This window comes from Emydura macquarii, unplaced genomic scaffold (genome assembly GCF_026122565.2).
Source record: "Emydura macquarii macquarii isolate MOO-44397 ecotype Brisbane River unplaced genomic scaffold, CSIRO-AGI_Emac_v2 contig_2988, whole genome shotgun sequence".
NCBI lineage: Eukaryota > Metazoa > Chordata > Testudines > Chelidae > Emydura > Emydura macquarii.
The window spans coordinates 2,745,462-2,768,561 of record NW_027133125.1 but is presented as its reverse complement, the minus strand read 5'-3'; the positions used below and the strand labels follow the sequence as shown (position 1 = coordinate 2,768,561).

The following is a 23,100-nucleotide window of genomic DNA, read 5'->3' as shown; positions in this document are numbered from 1 at the left end:
ACAGTTTGCGTCTCGTTCCTATTAGCCACTTCAGCTTTGGCTAGGAGACGACTGTGAATAAAATGTATTAAGAAGAATTGGATTGAGGGGATTTTGGCAGCGCAAAAACTAGAACGAAGTTCCAGTAAGAGAAGGGATTAGTAGCCAATACCTAGGGGAAAAGTGATGATGTATAGAAGGCCTTGACATGCTATGAGTTGGGTTCTTGTGCTCAGATACCACAGTGATGTGTGCAGTGTGTAAATTTAAGCTAAACTTTTGGAGCTGATACTCCTTTTTTTAAAAAAAGGAAAAAACTTCTTAACATGAATTATAAAACTTGCTCCTCTTGGTTTTTGGAGGTGTGTATTAAGCTTCTCCAAAGAATGGGGAAGAAATGGAAAAGCAGCAGCTACGCTTCGCTTCAGGTTTCTCTTCATTTATAGGCAGGCCCTGAAGTCCGCAGCAAATACTGCAGATTCTCAGCAAACTGTTTAAAGTGGAATGGAGTTAATGATGAAGGGGTCAAATTATATGCAGTGTTATGTTTAACTGGTAATAATGTAAGGTAGTCGGGAGACTATATAAAACGAAGGAGATCCAGAGCCGATCTAGAGATACAAAATCAGTGCATGTACAGCATTCCCACAAACTCTTCCTGTATTATCGCTTTCCCGTCAGACTTTGTCAGGAGGTAACCTGTACAGTCTGAACTGTACTGCTGCCTTCTTAAGACTGCCCACAGAAGTATGAATTTCCCACATCTATCTTAGCCTTGGCATGTCAGCTTGCAAGGTACACTGAAGTGTCTCAGCTTCCTCCACCATTGTAAACCTCGATGGAATGCCAAGTTGTGCTGGTCTTGTCCATGGGACCCAGTGGCCATCATATCCTGTTCACCAACGTCCAGGGGTTACTGGAGAGGAGAAGAAAGGTGTTGACTTCAAAACGGACATCATTTTCCAGATAAAAATATCTAACAACCAGCTTGAGACACTGAGAATTTAATTAAAAGGGAAAGCTGAGTTCTTAAGACTCAAGTGGAAAGAAGCGAGAGGGGGCACAGCTGTCCATATATTAGCTCAATGGGTTTGAGCAAAAAAAATAACCTACCTTTTTATTTTAACAGCTGCCTTCAACCTTTCATCTATGATTAGCAAATGTTTTCAGTCCACTAATCTGCAGTTCAGTCAGATCACACTTTCAGGATTTATTTCTGCAGGAAGTGGAAAGATGCCTGGGTTTGCCCCAGGCGGTGATTCAGTGTATATTTGGGCAGGGTTACAGTGAAGAGCCAAAGGATTAAATATGAGCAGCAAAACTGGTCTGGGTTTTTGGGGTTTTTTTTTTTGCTTTTGTTTCTTTTAAACCAAAAACCAAATTTTTCCTATCTGTATACTGATCTTAAATTTTAAGTGGTATGAATTTAATATAAATGGGTATACTGCACTCCCTCCATGGTATCCAAGCACCTAAGGACAAATAGAACTGATTACTTTCAATGTTTGTTCTATCTTCTTAGACCTTACATATATGGTCCTACTGCACAAGGAGAGAGAATGCAGATTCTACAGAACTTCAAACACAATCCGAAAATCAACACTATCTTTATTTCCAAGGTAAGTGAAGGCATTCACTGTGACACTGCATCAGGTTGCAGAATACAAATTTATTTTTATAAGGCAATAGGTTATGTATGCCAACTTATTTTTTTTTACATACTACTTATTGCATCACCAAAGGTGTTGTTTTTCATTGTCTTCATTTCTTAATGTGGGGAAATAGCTTATTTCTCAGAGGCTGCTTCTGTATCGTAGGTAGGTGACACATCCTTTGATCTGCCAGAAGCCAATGTTCTGATTCAGATTTCGTCCCATGGTGGATCTCGAAGACAGGAGGCTCAAAGATTGGGACGAGTGCTGAGAGCCAAAAAAGGTAAATGAAGTTGTTCTTGGGCTCTGTGTCTTGGGTTCTGGTACAGCATTTTAGGAATTCTTAATAATTTAAGATGAACACTCAAATGTTGGTGTAACACAAAGCATCCATATAACTAAGCATGCAGATTTCCATAGTCATTGTTGGCCACTGTTGACCCAAGGTTACATATAAAATAAAAATGGAAGAGTAGCTATTAGACTGTGTTACACTAAGGAACCATCTCTTTTCCTGATCTTTTCTTTTTTCTTTTCTTTACCTTTTCTCAGCCATGTGTTTATCCTTCCCCTTCTCATTTTTGTTTGTCCCATCTCTTATCCTTTCCTGTCTGCCTGTTGGGCACTTTATCACCTTTGTTCCTGCTTGGCTCTTTCTTTCTTTTGCCTTTTCTTTCCTTAAGAACCTATTAAAGTCCATGCTCTTCTGGAAACCCCAGATGCATATTCTGAGCAGCAGCTGTCTTGCTGTCTTGAAACATGTTGAATCAGTATTCTGAAGATTGGGTCTTATTGCAGTTCCTAATGGACAAGTGTCAGCATTACCAAAACCACTGTCAAAATTAGCACAAATTGATAATCTTGTTAGAAGTATCTGCAGAGGTCAAGGATTTGTCTGCACATGGAGACTGAATTATATGATCACTTTTCTAGGTAGTCCCTCCAGAGCATAGGATGGTTACTGGCAAGGTGCTGCGGGAAAGCTTGCACTAGTGCTGCGTGTTGCTGTGTCTGTTCTGTAGAGGACAGGAGTGGATGGGCATGTGTGACATTCTCCAGAGTGCAACGTGAACTGCTGGGTGCCCTTAGCTTGATAGCCTGGGATGCCTTTCACACTGCTTTGCTAGTGAACAGCAAATGCCTCCAGGCTCTGTTCACTCACAGCCACCAGCATGCAGTCACTCCCAGCTATATACATGAATGCTATGCCCACCCATCCATGAATAGATAGGGGATGACACCCACAAATCCCTCAGCTCCAACTTTGACCCTGAGAAATTTGTGTCTTGTACTGTTCAGTAGCCCACTGGATGGTACAAGCTCATAATTAGTCAATCATTCCAACAAAGGGTAATGAATATGCACCGGTACTGTTGACCTGAGTAGAGATTTCCCAAACACTTCAATAAAACACACTGGTGTAGATAAAACAATACAGTAAGTTTATTAACTAGAGGAAGACAGGTTTTAAGTGATTTACAAATGATAAGGCATAAAAGTCAGAGTTGGTTACAAAAGAAATAAAAAGATAAACACACAAGCTAATTCCTGAACTTTACCATGGCCAATAGTTTAAAAGCAAAAAGGTTTCTCTTACCCAAAAGCTTTCCACAGTCTCCAGTCTGGAGAATCCTCCAGGCCACGATCACTGCCTCCAGTTCAATGATGCACCTTTGTCTTTCAAGCAATCTTGCTGTGAGTATAGAGGTATCTGGAGGCATTTCCCCCCCGTTATTATACTTTGTCTCTTTGTACTGGAAAAATCTTTGTTGGGTCATAGGGTCAGGTAGTTCCAGGCCATATGTGAGCTGCCAGCTATTCTTCAGGTGAATTGTAAATTTCTTGTTCACAACTCCTCTGCTGATGAATCTCTTACTAAGCAGTTAACAGCTTTTTAGCACTTACCTGGCATGCCAGTGTGCCTTTGTCTTTGAGAAAATGATCTGAAAGTGTTACCCAGAAGAGCAGCATATTTCAGTAACAATCATATAACAAGATCTCATAGCTCCATATACAATGTTGATACACACATTTTAACAGGACAATGATGTTCAGTAGATCGAGATTTCAAATGTTACCTCACAAGGCATACTTCGTACAAAACGTTTCATCTCACCATATCAAAGTGGTGAACATGGGGTACGGAGTGCGTCATGGGGTACAGGATGTCACCAAAACTTCAGAAAATGGTTAACAAACAAATCCTGTGTTTCTCCTTGATACACTCCTCTGCCCCCTTCCTGGCTCCTGGGTGGCATGATGTGTAGCATGCTATTCTCCCTCCCCACCATCTCCTGAGCAGGACCCTCTATTCATTCTTCCTCCGGCTTGGCTAAGGGCCTTTTTTGCACCCATGTGGTTCTGGGAGGGTGGGGTTAGGAGGGTCTCACCTGCTTCTCTTCCCTCCTGCTTAGAGAGTTTTAGGATTGACTCTTTTTCTTGATATATCCTGGGCTTCTCACCTTTTTATACTTAGGTGGGAGAATGCTTTGGTGGCTTGAATCTACTGCAGCACTATGTGCTAATTAGCTCCCAGTAAAGCTGAAGGCCAGTGTGGTATGAGGACCTGCAAGCTGAGCCGCTGCTCCCATACCATGGAATATTAATGGAACACGATTTTGGAGGCCCCCTCTGAACACATGGTGCTTCAGATATCGTCCTTTCTTCAACCACTAAATGGATGACTGACTGGTACCTTCCACCAGCATAATTTTCACATTTAAAAACTAAATAAACATGTTTGCAAGACAATGAGAGTATATTTTCTTTGTAGTTGCATAATAGTACTTGCAACTTGCAACTTCTCTGAGCTGTGGATTTTGAGTTAAGAAATTTCTGAGTGGCAAATCTCAAAACAGCTCAATGCTTAACATGTATAATCACTCTCCACGTCAAACCTAATCTGCTGAAAATTGGTATTAACATTTTTTTTCAGTCTTGAAAGATTTCCCTTTTCAAATAAACATAAATTAAAAAACATGTTAAGTTTTGGCTACAGTTTTGGAATATGGCTTCCATAATTAAGCAGGAGGGAATCTAACTATCACTTGGCCTGGATGGTCACAGTCTACCATTGTTGGATCGGTGGTCTCTAAATATTCACTACACCCTTGCAGCTCATGACGGTTCTGATGACCCATAACAAATGAAATAAGAGGAGAGAGAACTAGAGAATGGATGATAGAAGTCTTTTATGTGAATCTCACCAGTTATGATGTGCAGACTTTGATTGTATGTTGTGGCTTTGCAGGAGTTAAGTCAGGTTTCTTCTCCCTCCATTACAACAGAACTATTTGAAGTGACCAACAGCTTAGTAAAACCTAACTGTCACCACCCCATTGACCTTTACTTATCTGAAAAATGTCATGTTGTTTTTCAGACAAACTTGCTCTGATTCAAAATGAGTTGTCCACTGATACTGAAACAGAACCAAGTCTAGCAGGGACAAATGCTGTCATTGCTTGAATTACAGCTGGTGCCTTTCAGGTTACAGAGATGCCGGAGTGCCTTTGTGCTACAACTTGAGTGAAGGCCAGCTGGGGGGAGTACTGTGTCAGTTCCCGGTTGTGTGTGTTGATGTTTCCCTATAGGGTGAGAAAGATGCCAGTGGCTCTTAAGCTGTTGAGGCTAGAGTTCAAAAAACCAATTCTTGATTCTGACATTCTGGCTTAACTGTGTCTGGGTATCCACCTTCCATCTGGGGAAGGTCATTGAGAAGGTGGTAGTAGGGTAGTTCTCATTTTCTTGATTCTTCAGATTTCCTTGGCCTCAGTCAATTGAGTTATAAGTCTGGTGCCAAAACTGCACAGATTGCATTAGTTAACTATTTCCTATTAATGGACGAAGACATGATTGTGTTGATTCTCTTAAATCTGGAAGTTGCCTTTGATATTTTTGACCATAAGATTTTGACTCACTTGTGGTCCCTCGTGAGGGTGGTTGAGCTACTCTTGAATGGCTCCATTGTTGTTCTGAGATTATCTAAAATGTAGCTGGAGGCAACTGTTCTGTTGCTCCAAGGATTCTTTCCTGCAAGGTACATTGTACCTAGATGAGCCTGGGGCCGACTGTACCATAGTCCTGAAGAGAGAGAGAGAGAGAGAGAATGAATGTCGGTTGGCTGGAGGAGGCAGCCAGAAGAATTTTAGTAGAACTTACTAGCAGCCCTCATTGAGAGAATGCAACCATTTGTAATACAGATGTGCACCATGGTTGTGTCACATCCTGGGCTGCTTTTGGATGCTTGGACAGTGGCTGTGGTGCACAGTGCCTTTTTCCCAATCCTCACCATGTGAGGAGTATGACCTTATTTGCAATGCAGACCTCACCACAATTATCCATGCCTTTATCACCTGGAAACTAGATTGCTGTAATGCACTTGGTATGGGTCTACGTCTTGGGACTCTTTAGAGGCTGAAGCTAGTACAAAATGCTGCGTCCTTCCGGGTGAGTGGAATTGCGCATTGGGAGCATGTCAGATCGGTGCCCTGGGAGATGATGGGCTTGCAGTAAGCTTCCAGGTGGAATTCAAGGTACTGGTTTTACCTTGTAAAGCCCTATATAATTTGACACTTGCTTACTTGAGAATGCTTTCTCCTTGCCAGTCTACCACAGTTAAGTCACTGGTGGTGTTGAACTGGAGCTGCTGGCAGGGCATTCTCTGTGAAGGTCAATGACTTGGGATCTCTCTCCCAAACTCTGGTCTGAAGAGTCTAGTTTCTTAACCTTTCTGGCATGCTGTAAAGCTTCTTCCCCGTCCCCCGCCGCCAGCTACTGAGGAGAAATGAGCAAGTTGCATATTTATAGGTATTCCTTTTATATTAGGTGTCCTTCAATCCCATGGCCTAGGCACAGAAAGAATAGGATGGGTGCGTATATTTTTATAAATTAGAAGAAATATAGTACATGTATTTGTGCTGCTTTTCATTCGGGTAATTCCCTATTAGATTCAGTATTTGATTCCAGTAATACACATTTTTATCTTCAGGTAAAGTTCCCTCTAATTCATCTTCCTTTAGTTTTATTTCCTCAATGCTCTCCTGGTCCATAATCCTAGTAAAAAAAAATACCACAAATAAATTATTGTTGCATTACTGTAGATGCATAGATCTACATTTTTAAAGTATCTAAGTTCCATTGGCTAAGGGCTTAGTTGCTTTTGAAAAATATACCCAAAATGGCTTGTATTTAGATATCAGTTACCTGGAGCACTATTTTTCTTTGAAATTAGAATGTGCAACCCTTAGTGTGTATGGAGGAATATGGTTCCTTGTTGCTTAGACTTCACGATGGAAAATGTATGGATTTGAAAATGTGTCTGAAATAGAGACAACATTTGCATTATTGTATCAGCTGGTGGGAAGGGGGGCTTAGATTCTCCAATAGTTGCTTTATGCTGTTTGAGCCATAAAAGCTATTACCCATATATAAATATATATAGCCTAGGTTATTCTGAAGTTTGAATGGCCTTACTAATTCCTAGATAAATATCTTATTGTCTCATCTGCTTTTGTCCCATGTCAGTGCAAATCTCTACATTTGCATTTGTAAAACTTTTCCTCTGATATCTTGCTGTTGTACTGTTTCCTGACTTTTATCACAAGTGCAATTTAAATTCTTAAGATTATCCTGCATAACACCCTTGTGAATTTTTTGTTCTTACTTTGTTTGGAATACACAATTCGGCAAACAATATTTTCCTCCAAGAGTTAGGTCTCAAATATCTCTCTTCCCACATTCTTTTCCAGTTGTCAATAGTTGTCAGCAAGAATTTCCATACTGTATACATTATCACTTGCTGATTGTTCAGATTATCTCAATGCATGTGTGCAGTTAATCTTTAAAGTATGTTCAGAAAAGCAGCTCTGTAAAAACAACTTTACACTTCCTGATGTGGATGTTTTCTTTTTATCCTTCACTTCAGTGTTCTACTCATATAGGCTAATTGTCCACTATCTTTTGTCTCCTAGGGACGGTTGCAGAGGAATACAATGCCTTCTTTTATTCTCTTGTATCTCAAGATACTCAGGAAATGGCATATTCAACCAAACGACAAAGATTTCTGGTAGATCAGGGTTACAGCTTCAAGGTAATTTTGTCCTTTTAATGTGAAACAGTGATGACTTGTGTGTATGTCAAATTCTCATATCTTGGAGTCTTAATAGTACCTCATATGCTTCCTTAAGATAATGAAGTGTGCAGTTGGTTAACCAGTTGGTGCTTAGAAGCAACTATTGTTGTAACATTACTATATTTTGGAGCCTGTACTGTAGAGGACAGATTAAGCATCTCACATTGCAAAGCATTCCTGACTGTATAGGAGGCAACAACTGGGAAATGGGGCAAGGGGAATAACTTGTCTGAAAAATTGTCAGATTCCACAAAAATGGAATGACTAACCTGTACTTGAAGTTTTGGAAGCCCTTCCATTTGGAAGTATGGAGACTCAAGTAAATAACTTCATGTCAGTAAAAGATGATGTGGAAAAAGCTGAAGTACTCAATGCTTTTTTGGCCTCTGTCTTCACAGACGAGGTCAGCTCCCAGACTGCTGCACTGGGCAGCACAATATGGGAAGAAGGTGAGCAGCCCTCAGTGGTGAAAGAACAGGTTCAGGACTATTTAGAAAAGCTGGACATGCACAAGACCACGAGGCCAGACGCAATGCATCTGACAGTGCTGAGGGAGTTGGCTGACGTGATTGCAGAACCATTGGCCATTATTTTTGAGAACTCATGGCAATTGGGTGAGGTCCTGGACCACTGGAAAAAGGCAACTATAGTGCCCATCTTTAAAAAAGGGAAGGAGGATCCGGGGAACTACAGACCAGTTGTCCTCACCTCAGTCCCCAGAAAAATCATGGAGCAAGTCCTCAAGGCATCCATTTTGAAGCACTTTGAGGAGAGGAAGGGGATCAGGAACAGTCAGCATGGATTTACCAAGGGCAAGTCATGCCTGACCAACCTGATTGCCTTCTATGATGAGTTAGTGATAGTTGGCAGCTGGCATCAAGCAGAGTGCCCCTGGGGTCGGTCGGTCCTGGGGCCAGTTTTGTTCAATATCTTCATTAATGGTCTGTAAGATGGGATGGATTGCACCCTCAGCAACTTCGCGGATGACACTAAGATGGGTGGAGTGGTAGGTATGCAGGAGGGTAGTGATAGGATACAAAGTGACCTAGACAAATTGGAGGATTGGTCCAAAAGACAAGGACAAGTGCAGAGTCCTCCACTTAGGATGGAAGAATCCCATGCACTGCTACAGACTGGGGACTGATTGGCTAAGCATCAGTTCGGCAGAAAAGGACCTGGGGGTTACAGTGGACAAGAAGCTGGGTATGAATCGCCAGAGTGCCCTTGTTGCCAAGAAGGCTAAGGGCATATTGGGCTGCATTAGTAGGAGCATTGCCAGCAGATGGAGGGAAGTGATTATTTCCCTCTGTTTAGCACTGGTGAAGCCACATCTGGAGCATTGTGTCTAGTTTTGACCCCCTGCTACAGAAAGGATGGACTCTCTCCAATTTGTCCACAGTGGAGGGCAACAAAAATTATGAGGGGTCTGGGGTACTTGACGTGTGAGGAGAGGCTGAGGGAACTGGGCTTATTTAGTCTGCAGAAGAGAAGTGTGTGGGGGGGATTTGATAGCAGCCTTCAACTACCTGAATGGGGGTTCCAAAGAGGCTGGAGCCAGGCTGTTTTCAGTGGTGGCAGATGACAGAACTAGGAGCAATGGTCTCAAGTTGCAGGGGGGATGGTCTAGATTGGATATTAGGAAAAACTTTTTCACTAGGAGGGTGGTTAAGCACTGGAATGTGGGGAATCTCCATTCTTAGAGGTTTTTAAGGTGGAGCTTCACAAAGCCCTGGTTGGGATGATTAATTGGGGTTGACACTGCTTTGAGCAGAGGGTTGGACTAGATACCTCCTAAGATCCCTTCCAACCCTAGTCTTCTATGATTCTGTGTCCCCAGTTGATCAAAGTCCTCATTGCTTTAGGTGATGATGTGTATAGTGTACACCAGGCTCCAGTGAATATCTTGGTATATTTTACTACCTCTGGTTATATGTTAAGAAAACGACTCCTCTTGTCATTTGTGACCCTTTCCTTCCCTCCACTTCATCAGTTCTGCTTGATCCTTTCATGAAAGACTTCATAATTGAACTGCAGTTTGAACAGCCTTTTTTCCAGAAACCATATTGCCCAAATTAATGGTTCAGTGGTTGGTATCTTTTCTCTCTGTATTTGTTTTCAACATCCACATTGAGAATAACACCTTTCAGTGCTTAATATCAAAGATACTCTAAAAAATTTGTAAATTATTAGTTCTGATTCCTTATCATTGGACTAGTAGGGCTAGCGCAGTTATCCATAACTATTCCAACCATAATAGGTTGGTATCAACATTGCCTCAAAGATTAGCATCACCATTGGAAGAAGTCTATTCCATCTTCCAGCAGAGAACCTTCTCCCCACCATTAAACAGACATGTCTTGAGCCACCTGACCAACACCCTTCATCCTGTCCCCAAGACCCATTGTGTTCTCCCAACAAGGCAGTCTGCTTGGCACTTATACTATCTCCTGATGTCTTTAGAGCCCTCCAGAAGCTGTTTGCCTGGATTTTTGATGCACTAGAAACAGAGACCTCATTGACCAAGGAAAATTATTTGACATAATATATTGTTCTGGTTCTGCTATAATAACATTGCCCATTAATAAGGACATTTTAGAACTGCAAAAAATTCTATGGAAAATGCAAGCAAACATTATACTTGACTGCTAAAGAGCGCAAAAAAAAAAAAAAAAAAGGTTGCAAGTAACCAAAAGGGTTTTGAACAATTCTGTACCCAGCCAACGTCAGATTCTTTAGTGGAACCCTGCATTTAATGAAAAAGCTAAATAGTCTAAGAGCACATCTAAGGACAAAGACCTAAAGAAACTAGATCTCTTTGGGAGGAAGATGTATTCATGAACATCACTTCAACTACAGATAGTAAACTAAAGCTTTGTTTGTAAAGTTGAATTACATAATATCCCTCTTCCTGGCCAAACTCTATAGAGTGGAGTTAAAAACCATTATGACTGAAGAAAACTAATGGCAAATTTGTTACAGGCAGCCACGAATGCATCAGACATGATGACTAGGCCTATGGCTGTTGCACTTACTATGTAAAGAGCATCATGCCTCTGGAATTCCCAGGGAGGAACAGAACACAACAGACTTTTCACGTTTGAGTACATATTTATTCAGCACCTGTGTTGATGATGCTTTACATTCCCTAAAAGAATCCAGAGTCACTCTATGGTCACTGGACACTTATAACTCAGCCCCAAACTGCAAGCTTTTCAGATACAAAAGGCAAGTTAGACAGAAGACACCCAACTGCTCTCCACAACAGCCTTCTGAGTACCCACCCAGGAAGAAGCAGAGGGTGTCTCAAAAGAGATGAATATCTTTCTCAGTCACTATTCGGATTACACTTGTTTCCAGATAACAGATTTGACGTAAGAGTTGAGAACCACATTGAAACTGAATGAGAGCCATCCCCGAACTGCACCTGCAGATGCCATCTCTCTTTTCTACCAAGCTTGGACTGGAATAACAAATTGACAAATGGGTGCTGGAAGTTGTCTCCTTTGAATATTAGAACCAATTTCAATCCTTTTCTCCCCCATCCAACCTCTCCCCATCCCTCTTCAGGGACCCTTCTCATGAAAACCAACTAAAAGAAGTGGTTTCCCTGCTTCATCCAGGAGCCTTTCAGAAGGTACCTCTGGAGTTTAGGGAAAGAGGCTTCAGGTCCTGAAATATCCTTATTCTGAAGATAAAAGGGGCTCTTTGTCCTATCCTAGACCTGAGCAGACTGAACAAATATCTATGCCTTTTTAGTTTCAAGGTGAAAATGATTGCTGCCATCATCCTTTTCCTTCAGCTCAAGACCGGTTTGTGGCTGTCAGTCTCCAGCTACTGTTCAGTCTCTCCACAGCACCAGTGGTCTTCACAAAATGCCTACTTGTTGTGGCAGCAGATCTAAATAGACAAACCTTTCACATCTAGACAATTGGTTGGTCAAAGGCTGGTCTCATCAGGAAGTCATCACAGCCCAGAACTATATCCTTCACCTATGTAGACAGCTGGGCCTCATGGTGAAAGTCTCTCAACCCATCATAAGGTTCATAAGAGCCCTAATTGATTCCAAAGCATTCTTTCCCAAGGACACATGTCACTTGCTCTAGGCAGTTATCACCAACATCAGAGTGAACTCATCAGCCACAATCGCAACTTGCCTTAAATTTAATGGCCACAAGCCATCATGTACCTACGTGGCACCGCTAGACTTCACCTATGTCCGTTGCAAGGCTGACTAGAGTCAGTACATCACCCCACAAGACATCAAATGACCACGCACACTGTGGTTCCAGTTCATATCCTGTTGTAACTGAACTGATGGTTATATCTCTTAATGGGACAAAACCCTTCAGACAGACTCCCAATCTGTTGCCATAAGTAGTGTTTAAGAGGCAGATGGCTTCTTCCAAGAGAACATCTATGCGTATATCTACACTGCAAATGGGAGGTGCGATTGCAGTAGTTGTAGATGTACCTGAGCTAATTTTGATCTGTCAGTGGTTCTCAAACTGTGGGTCGATGCCAGAGTGGGTTGCGACTCTGTTTTGATGGAGTCTCCAGGGCAGAAAGCTGCAGCTGGGAGCTTCATGGGCACCAGGAGACTGAAATCCCAGCTGGGAGACAGGGCACAAGCTGGAGAAGTAGGTGCTGTGCTGTGCAAAGAGCACAGTGTTGCGTGGAAGAACAGAGGAGTCCTGAGAAAGGTACTGGGTCCAGGAGGGGGGAAACCCGCCCCCCGCAGGACTGAGAAACTCCCCCAGGCATAGGGGCCTGGGTGAGGAAGCCCAGTCCAGGCGGCAAGGAAGCAGGGCCTGAGAGGCCAGAAGGACCGAGAGGGGAAAATTAGCCCACGGGAAAAAGACTGCAGCTGCTAGTACGGCGCTAGCAGCTCATAGCTGCTACTCATAGGGCCCCTGGGCTGGGACCTGGAGGAACAGGTGGGCCCGGGTCCCTACCCCCCTTTCTGGAGAGACGGGGTAACTGACGACTCCCTGGCCCACTACAAAAGGCAAAAGCGTGAGACCCACTAGGGCAAAGCCGGCCGTTTGCCACACCATTTAGGGCATTTCAGTCTACTATCACATGGCTGGCATGCTTCCTCCAAACATCAAAGCTCATTCTACTAGAATGGGAGCTTGTTTTACAAACCTCTCCATATCTGAGGTGTGCTTGGCAGCCACTTGGAGTAACCCCCTTTGTTAAATATCATACCTTGGACTCCTCAGTCCAGATGGTGACTGATGAGCAGTGCCCTAGAATGGGATCGAATACTTGGAGAAAAAATGATTATTTATCTTACAGTAACTGGTTCTTCATTGTTTTGTCCATATGGACCCCATGATCCACCTGCTATCCCTGCTTTTTCAGTCTTCTTTAACTGAGATTGAGAATTAATGAGGGAATTGAGGGATGGTTGTGGCTCTCTCTGCGCTTGTGTCCTCGGGTAAGGGAAGGTGGTCGTTAGGACATGCACAATTCAGGTGTAGTCCAATGGACACTGCTATTCAAAGATTCTGCCCTTGCACGCAGGAGGTGTATGCACAACCGGGAGTGGGATCTACCTGGATAAAATAGCTAGAAGAATCAGTTACTATAAAATACCATTTTTTTCCCAGATAAGAGGACAGCTTCAGAATAGGTCTCAACTGAAATAATTTCACCGCAGTCTCTGTATATGAAAGCCTTTTATGTAGCGTATCTATTTTGCCCACAGAACTGCAGATTAGTGTTGATCTAATAGTGAACAGGCCTACATGGGAAAGCCAAAAAGACTCAAAGAAATCGCTTTACTTGTATTTGAATGCTTTGGATTATGGAACTAATTAAAAGAGGCCAAAACAGAGAGATTTCCTTTTGCAAGTAATCCTTGGTTTTAGGAGCCTTAAACTGGCATTGTAACAAGGACAATGTGAGCGCCAGTCACATGGTTGGTGCCAAATTTAAGGCTGGTGCCGTGGGAAATAAAAAAAAAATTAGTTTTTTGGAAACACATGCTATGTTTTTGACAACTTTATGTACCATTTATTAAATAGTTGCATCCTTTATATCAGTCTGTATGGATAAAAATGGAGGCTTTTTTCATTTTTGCTATTTTGTGTGGTGCACTCGCTTTTGAAGCAGAGCTGTGTTGTCATGATTCCTTGTTCAGAACCCAGTGAGTTAGCTGCATTTGGCTCATGTTATATCTTATTAAAGAATATTCCCTTTGGAGAATATTGCTCCACAAATCGCAGACTTATATAAATCTTGGACCAATAGCAGAAATACCTGCTAGACCAAAGAATCGGTGATAACTTCTAAATTTGACACTTTTTGAACAAGGCCAGTTTGAAACAAGTATTATGTACTGTCGAAAAGCAAAGATTATCTCTTTAGTTGTACACATCATTTTGTTAAACGATAGTAGGGGACAGATTAATACACCTCAAAATCACTTTTCTACTTTTTTTTTCCTGTTAGAAGCTTGACATGATCTTAGCAGATGCTGTTTATCAGAGACTCAGACTATAAGTCAGAAGGGACCATAGTGATCATCTATTCTGACCTCCTGCACAATGCAGGTCACAAAACTTCACCCACTCACTCCTGTAATAGACTCCTCACCTAAGACTGAGTTATTGAAGTCCTTAAATAATGATTTAAAGACTTCAAGGTACAGAAAATCCACCTGCAAGTGACCCATGCCCCATCCTGCAGAGGAAGGTGAAAACCCCCCAGGGCCTATGCCACTCTGCCCCAAGGGAAAATTCCTTCCCGACCCCAAAAATGGTGATCAGCTAAACCCTGAACATGTGGGCAAAACTCACCAGCCAGACACCCAGAAATAATTCTCTGTAGTAATTCAGAGCCCACCCCATCTAACATCTCATCACAGGCCATTGGGCATATTTACCGCTAGTAGTCAAAGATCGGTTAACTGCCAAATTAGGCTGTCCCATCATATCATCACCTCCATAAACTTTTATCAAGCTCAGTCTTGAAGCCAGCTAGGTTTCTTGCCCCCACTGTTCCCCTTGGAAGGCTGTTCCAGAACTTCACTCCTCTGATGGTTAGAAACCTTCGTCTGATTTCAAGTCTAAACTTCCTGATGGCCAGTTTGTTCTTGTGTCCACATTTGGTGCTGAATTTAAATAACTCCTCTCCCTCCTTGGTATTTATCGCTCTGATGTATTTATAGAGAACAATCATATCTCCCTTCAGCCTTCTTTTGGTTAGGTTAAACACACCAAGCTCTTCGAGTCTCCTTTCATAAGACAGGTTTTCCATTCTTCGGCTCATCCTAGTCACCCTTCTCTGCTCCTTGTCCAGTTTGAATTCACCTTTCTTAAACATGGGAGACCAGAACTAATAGATTATAAGGCCAGAATGGACTATTGTGATTTAGTTTGGCCTAAATAACGCAGGCCATTGGACTTCCCTGAATTAATGTCTGTTTGGATGTTTTTCTGAAAGATACGCTGTATTGTTCAATCTTGATTAAAACAATCTTCAGTGAGGGAGAATCAACTGCAATTGTTGGTAAATTGTTGCTGTGGATAATTACCCACTGTTAAAGGTATGAACCTTATTTCTTATAGTCTGAATTTGTCTAGCTTCAGCTTTCAGCCATTATACCTTGTTATACGCTTGTCTGCTAGATTGAAGAGGCCGTTCTCAAAGTTTTATTTGTCATGTAGGCATTTGTAGACTGTGCCACGAACCAATCCCTGTGGAACCTCAGTAGAAACATACCCTTTGATAATGATTCTCCATTTCTATTTACATTTTGAGACATGTTGGTTAGCCAGTCTTTAATCCATTTGTGTTCCATGTTGATATTATATCATTCCAGTTTCTTATTCAAAATGCTTTATAGAAGTCTAAATATATTGCATGAACATTATACCTTTGTAATCTCATATATATATATATATATATAATATTGTTTGACAAGATCTATTTTCCATAAACCCCAGTGATTGGCATTAATTATATGTTCTAAAACAGCTATATAAACCAAAGCTTTATACAGTAAAGCAAGCTGATTTCCTAACTTCCTAATGGTATAACGCATTAACCTCTTAACTGTAGACGTTCAAGAGAACTCAGGTGTTCAGAGAATGTCTAGATTGAAATGAGAGAGGAAAAAAACCAGATGGTAAAACAGTATGACCCAATTTGAATGTCTGTCTTGCAACTTGCCATGGCTGGAAACACTGTGAAATCATAAGTGTACTCAGGACTACTATAATTATTTAAAGCACTAGAATCAGTAATGAAAATGGAAAAAAAATATTGATTCCTTTCTACTCTGGATTTAAACAGATTGTATTTGAATCTGGCAGCCTTACTGAGGGGAGAGATCTTTCAGTGGTTATGAAAGAAACTGAATTTACTGAATGGTCATATATTGCAAAAATTCTTTTCACTAAGACTAAGAAGCAGAAGCTGGAAGACTTTGGAGTTCTCTAGGAAAAAGAGGACTTTGCAGTAGAGTGGTGATATATTACCAGCAAATAGCACATGTACTACACTGCACAGATATGTGACTAAATAGGAGGCTAAAATATGTGCTAACCTATACTCACGTCCTGGGTGGTGAAGGAAAATCAAGGTAGGATGCACATGTCAAAATTGTCATAGTAAGAGCTGGTGAATTGTGCTTCATGAAAATGTAGAATAGTGAAGAAAGCTAAAGAAATAAACAAAAGTGAGTCAGTCCATAAAAAGAAAGTGTAATCTAAAAAGCAGTTTTCTGTCCTCTTTATTATTAACACAAGTATAATAAATAAGATAATTGTGCTTTGCTCAGTTTCCTTGTCAAGGTGGTACATTAAGCATTTGTCTGAACATTCTGAAATGAGCATTCCCTCTATCCTCAGCTGTGTGTTTTTGTTCTAGCCTCTTATCTAAGTGACATTTTGCATTAGCATTACGTTCTTTTAGCACAGAATGTAACAAGGCAGGTGTATGGTATCATTCACCTTATATTGTGTATATTTAGGCTTAACAATTTTTTTATATATATAATTTTAGATTTTATTGGCTTATTTTTAAGCATTGTTTAAATTTTTATCTATTTAAATTTTCACGGTTGTGCCAAATTAGGGATTTTAAGCATTTTAATTTTTTTATCAATTTAAATTTTCCCACTTGTGTAAAATTGGAGAGAGGGGTCAGATGATAATTTAATGACAGTACATGTTGAGAATCAAAAAGTTGAAGCTTTATAACTGTTAAAACATCAACATCATGTCAAAATATACAAAGTAAATATCCTTAAATCAATTTCTAAATTCTGAAACCATTTTTCTTTATTTGCCCATCTGTAAATTTTGATAATCATTGATAGAAATATTTCCATCAGTAGGCGTGTGCCATGAAATCAAGGTTTACCAACATTTACTAATTTTAAAATGTAATCCTTCCAAGCCTATCTATATTTGTGTAGCTATGAAGCAAAGCTATTGAATTGCTAATACACTAAATGCTGCATTAAGGTCCACTGGGTGGGTATAGTTGATTTTCCTGGGAATGGGGTAGACATAATTCAAAAAAAATCTAAACTGAACACTGAGAAAATGCATCCTTCACCACATTCTGCTTCCTAGGTGATCACAAAGCTTGCAGGAATGGAAGAAGAACAACTTTCATTTTCATCCAAAGAAGAGCAGCAGCAGCTTCTTCAGAAGGTCCTGCAAGCATCTGACCTGGATGCTGAGGAAGAGGTGGTAGCAGGAGAATATGGCTCAAAGTCAGCTCAGGTAAACGAAGAATGCTTAGCCTCTGGTAATTGTTGACCACAAATGCTACAGAACTCTACCCTTACTTCCTAGTCTTACCTCTGCATAACAGTGCCACAGTTGTCCATCAGCTGCAATACGCAGAGCATTGGAAAATAGAATTCTTTACTTTCTGCTCCTATAACACCTGGTTAGCCATAAGAGAACCTCAGTTATGAACACCAGAGTTACAAATTGACCAGTCAACCGCACACCTCGTTTGGAACCAGAAGTACACAATCAGTCAGCAGCAGAGAGAAAAAAAATACAGTACAGCACTGTGTTAAATGGTTAAATATAAACTACTAAAACAAAAGGGAAAACAGCATTTTTTCTTCTGCATATTAGTTTCAAAGCTGTATTAAGTCAATGTTTTTGTAAACTTTCAAAAGAACAACCATAATGTTTTGTTCAGTTAGAACATTTCAGAGTTACAGACAACCTCCATTCCTGATGTATTCATGACTTTGAGGTTCTACTATACTAGCTTAGGCACTAGACAGAAATGAGACACTTGAGGAGGTGTGATCTCTACGGTATCCTTTTATGTTTTAGGACATTGGTGGCAGATGGCAGATAAGAATTTCTGCTTTTATAGAGACTACTTTTATAAAATACACATTAAAAATATCCTAGTGCACTTAAATTTATTTGCAATGTCACACTGATTGAAAGGTTTCATGCTCCAAGACCTCATCCAAGATTATAGTACTTCAAATAGGACTGACTGTTGAGGATATTCAAGAAGAGCAATCTTTGTATATGCTGTTTTATTTTTACTTAGAGATTATAAAACATAATTTCCCTAAAAATAAGCATTAGAAACTAAGGGCTTTTCTACACAATGACATCTAGTAAAGTTAATACGAATTAACCAAAGGTTTGAATTTATCGAGGGTTAGTTAAATCACATTAAATCCCTGTGTGAACATCCTTACTCAGAATTCAAATGTCCTTTATTCAGTTTACTTTAATTCATTTCTAAAGTGAATTAAACTAAACTGAATTAAGGCCACTTTACTCTGAACTAGGGTGTTCCCACAGGAATTTAATAGTGGTTTGTTTAATTCACTTTAATTATTAATTTGGATTAATTTTCCTGAGCGTCTGTGTGTAGACAAGCCCAGGGTCATTATGATAGTGTAATTCAGACTTCCGGTTTGACCGTTAACTGTGATGGCATTGGATTGGAATGCCCTTTGAATTCTGAATCGGTTGAGATCTCTTTTCTTTAGATCCATTGCTTTATTTATACCAACTTTAACTAAAGTGTCATATTACTCTTGTAGCGTATAGTCAGGTGCTTTGATTGAGGAGCAGCCCTGACGCAGGAGCAGGGGTAGTGTTAACCTACGCGCCTCGGCATACAGAATTCTTTATTATCCACTAAATGTCCAGAGTTTTGGTATTTAATGTAAAAATATATATTTATTTGATCATTCTGCTTTGTATCTAGCTACTCTGGCATCAGTGAGTTGTTCAGTTTAACTATATACATCATCTCCTTAATAATTGTGATTTTTCTTACTCTAGGTTTCCCGTCGTTTTGGCACAATGAGCTCTATGTCTGGGGCAGATGACACGGTTTATATGGAATATCACACCTCACGGAGCAAGGCATCTTCAAATAAACACGTCCATCCACTTTTCAAACGTTTCAGGAAATGATGTAATCTATGGATGCATTTTGTCAAATTTGGACCTATTTATCCTTCCATACAGAAAAATATGGAGCCTAAATATCTTATAGGCTCTTAAAGGACTTTTTAATGTGTGTCTATATAGATGTATATATAGTTGTCAATATATCTGTGCTAATGGGTGGGGCTGAAAGAATGAAGGAATAATCTCTGACCACAGTGAAAGATGTTATAAAAAGGACTGAATCCTGGTTACATCTGTGTGGTGTTTCCAAGGTAATAAAAACCTTTATTTTTATCAAGTGAATTTAGAGACCGTTTTTTAGGCAAATTCTACAAAGGTGATTTTTTTGTATATTAAGTTTGTACCAATGTTTAAAATTCTATTTATCTTATAAATATTCTAGTTGGAAAAAACATAGCAAAGTCTAAAATGCTTGAAGAAAAGCTTAAATAAAAATCATTCATCGTGCTTATTTTATGATGTTCATTTTTTACATATGGAGAATGGAGTAATTTATACTCATAATTTAACTGAGTTTAAATTGGTATCAACCTGGGTCAAAATGTCACAAAGTTTCAAGAGAAAAAACCTGAAAAGGGACTTTGTCACTGGACTAAACCTGGGGAAAACATGTAAAAGTTAATGCACAATCCACTTACCTTGTATTTTTGCAGTTCTTACAGTTCATCTTCTGTTGTATTGATCGTGCCTGCAACCATAAATAATCCTCTGTTTAACACTGGCATGTTACCATGGAAATTAATTTTGCATTAAAAAGGTAGTATTTTGACTTGCTACGGGTGAGTTGGAAGCTGGTCTGTGATGGAGAGAGCCCCTTTTTAAAATGCAGGTATTTTAGTAATTGGCAATTCTGGCCAAGAAATCTTCTGAAATGTGAGTTAATTTGATTGTGATGGATTTGCTTTTACCACTGTGAAAATTCCTGACAAAACAATGTGATCATAAAACTGCTGAGATTTTTTTTTAAACACAAAGCCACCAAACAGCCCACTAATGATATAAGACCAAAACATTCGGTATTGCATTTATTAGTTCCTTTCTGGGAGTAGGATTTCTGTGAACAACTCGTAATGCTGTCCTTGATCCAACAATTCACAGATCTAAGGCAGGATAAGTCTTACTGTGCTGGATGGGATGTATATTAGGAGGTAAGTCTTTAGGTAACTATGTAAAAAGGTGTTCTTTTGAGAAAGAACAGAGAGAGAGACTTATTTCCTTACTGGAAACAAACACCAAAGCACTGTTTGTGCTGGCAAATGCTGGTGTTTCCATTCTTGGTTCAGGTGCTTGGAGAATACAAACTGTTCATGTTCGCACAAACGCTTCTAATCTTTCATAGATATTCCCAGGATCTGTATAATTGCACCAGAACCAGATAGATTTGAGAATTGAACCTAACAGGTTCAATTCAAATTATTTCATTATTAGTTCCCTCAACTTCATCTCACAATGCTCAATTCTCCCTCCACGGTGCAGTATCTTCCATGTGGCAAGCCTGGAACCACTCAAGGTAGTGCTTGGGTGGCTTCTATTTAAGGTATTTATATGGGAACAATGTGTGTAGTATCTCGGTACTCGTTCCTTTCCCCTCCCCAACGCTTTGAATTCCTCAGACAGTAAGCAAGAGCACAGCACCAGAATAGTTGCCCATTCCACATAACTGCTATCTTTGTCTTGGGTCTTATATAAAGTAATCTGTTGAATCGTTTGTTTAGCAGACCAAAATGAGGAAGTAGGTTGATGTGATCATTAGACAAGTTCGTCAATGTTCCTCGTGGGGACACTTAGTTCTGCCAGGTTTTAATGCTCACTTCAGAACAATTTTCTGCTGTTAAAAACTTTGAAAAGATCTAATATGCCAAAATATGGAGATGGCTGTAATTTACTAGTTAAATTAATCCTCATGAGGCATTTATAGCACTGGCTAGAGTCAAGGATATACTCTGCAGCTTTGACAATGAATCTTGGTCCTGACCTATAGCCCTTCTGTTACAACACTATACATGTAGACCTCTGCTGTGCACATAGGCAGCAAGTTATATGGGCCCGTGATGCCTGGGCTCCATCAATATTGAAGATGGTGGGCCCGGCTCCACCAATATGCTTCCAATGGTGCTCAGTCATGCAGGTGCAGAGCACTGCGGCGCCCAGGGCAGCCCGGTCGTTCTGCCTCCTTTCCCCTGACATGCTCAGCGGCTGGCCAGGACTGCTCTGGCACCGGCCCCGCCCCCAAGTGACATGGCGGTGGCTGCTCCCCCATCCCGACTTTGTCCCTTCCCCCCCCCCACGTGATGTGGGCACAGTGCCTTGGCTAGGAGCCATTCCTAGCCCCAAGCAGTGCCAGGCACCAGCTGCTCCGCCCTCTCCCATGTGACATGGGCTCAGTGCCCTGGCCAGGAGCTGATCCCCGCACCACCAAAAATTATACAACCCTGGCGCCCATGGCTGTGCAGACTGTTCTCAGCACAGAAATATTACACACAACTGCACGTGTGGTAAGAATTAATCAAATCACTGCCACTTGTTTCAAGATTAGAATCTAGGTCTTCAGAGATGAACAGCTAGAGTATATTCTACCATGCTTAGAGGGACTATTGCTACGTTTTAAAATAAACAATAGATTCTCTTGTTTAAAGTTGTGCATAACTGCATTTGGATCGTAGCCTGCTAATGTTCCATAAATCTCATTACTCAAAGATTTCAAGCTTTGAAAATACTTAACAGTTTGAAGAATGGCTATTTATTAGGTCCCTTGCTGATGTACAGAAAGATCATCTTCAACTGACCCATCCTCCTTTTAAAATGTACACTTCAAAGTATCCCCATGCAGTTTCCAGTATAATTTCCTTCATCCTTTAAAGACAGCTTTTATTGTGTAACCAACTCTTTCTGAGCCATAGAGTAGTTACTGAAGGCAGGTTTGACTGTATGGTACTTGGTTTATTGATGCAGATGTTCAGCTGACCTACACGGTGAACAGCACACTGAAAGGAGTGAAAATTGATCGCTGCCACAGTTGGAGGTAATCTGCATAATTTTTTCCTATTTTCTCTGCCATGCACCCAAGTGCTCAGTTTTTTAGAGAAGAATGGAATGGAACACAGAAATATTGCTTCAGCACTGGGCCGGTCCTGTAATGTGCCGAATACCCTTAACTCACACATCGATGCCTTACTCAGCTCCGATACTATGGTGATGGATGCCAATATAAGTGTGCCCTTGGGGGACAGATGTGTAGGCAGTGTGGTGGGAAGGGTTCTTTGACAAGAGACTTGGGCATCAGGGATTTGGTTGCAATGTTTTATTAATTCTCCCAAGCCTCCTTAAGTGAATACTTTTCTGTGAGCAATTTTTGGATTTTAGCAGGCCCCAGGCTTCCAAGGGTGAGAGATGGTGTGATGGCTTTCTGTTATGTAATGAGGAAGTATTGATCTCTGTAATCAAAACAAGACAGGATAGTTCTTTCATTACTAATGTCTACATACAGTCTGGGGTGTGTCCACCTGTATGGTACTGTACATTGCCTGTGTGAAACCAAAAGTGAATAGATCAGATAGGAGGTTTTATGTTGTGATATGCGCTGATGTTGGAGTCTCCCATGATGATGAGTCTTGTGAACTCTATTACCACAATCAGATAGTGCTCAATCATAATTAAAGACTCTCTCTTGCAGGAAGCCTTTGGTGTCCAAAGGTCTATAGAGTAAAAGGATGTCCAAGTTTTATTCCTCGTTGGTGGCTTAGTCCCATTAATGGGAGATTGCAGCCATTTTGAATCTTCGTGGAATTCTCTGCAGAAAAATAATTCTTCAGCCTCTGTTGAAAAACTTTCAGTTCTTCAAGTGCTAGTCCATGTATATATACATGTATATAGAGTCCTTCCAATCTGGGCGCACATACATGCGAGATTGCAGTCT

The 23,100-nt window shown here is 40.7% G+C and overlaps 1 protein-coding gene across 1 annotated transcript in view; it reads left to right on the top strand.

Annotated features, from left to right (window-relative positions):
- ERCC3 (ERCC excision repair 3, TFIIH core complex helicase subunit) overlaps window positions 1-19,457 on the top strand; it is a 48,047-nt gene extending 28,590 nt beyond the window's left edge. Inside the window, exons 11-15 of the mRNA XM_067570103.1 lie at window positions 1,502-1,598; window positions 1,797-1,914; window positions 7,601-7,719; window positions 17,349-17,501; window positions 19,053-19,457. Coding sequence (XP_067426204.1) covers window positions 1,502-1,598; window positions 1,797-1,914; window positions 7,601-7,719; window positions 17,349-17,501; window positions 19,053-19,187 — 622 coding nt within the window. The 3' untranslated portion in view covers window positions 19,188-19,457. The remainder of the gene's footprint in view (window positions 1-1,501; window positions 1,599-1,796; window positions 1,915-7,600; window positions 7,720-17,348; window positions 17,502-19,052) is intronic.
- Window positions 19,458-23,100: the final 3,643 nt, after the last annotated feature.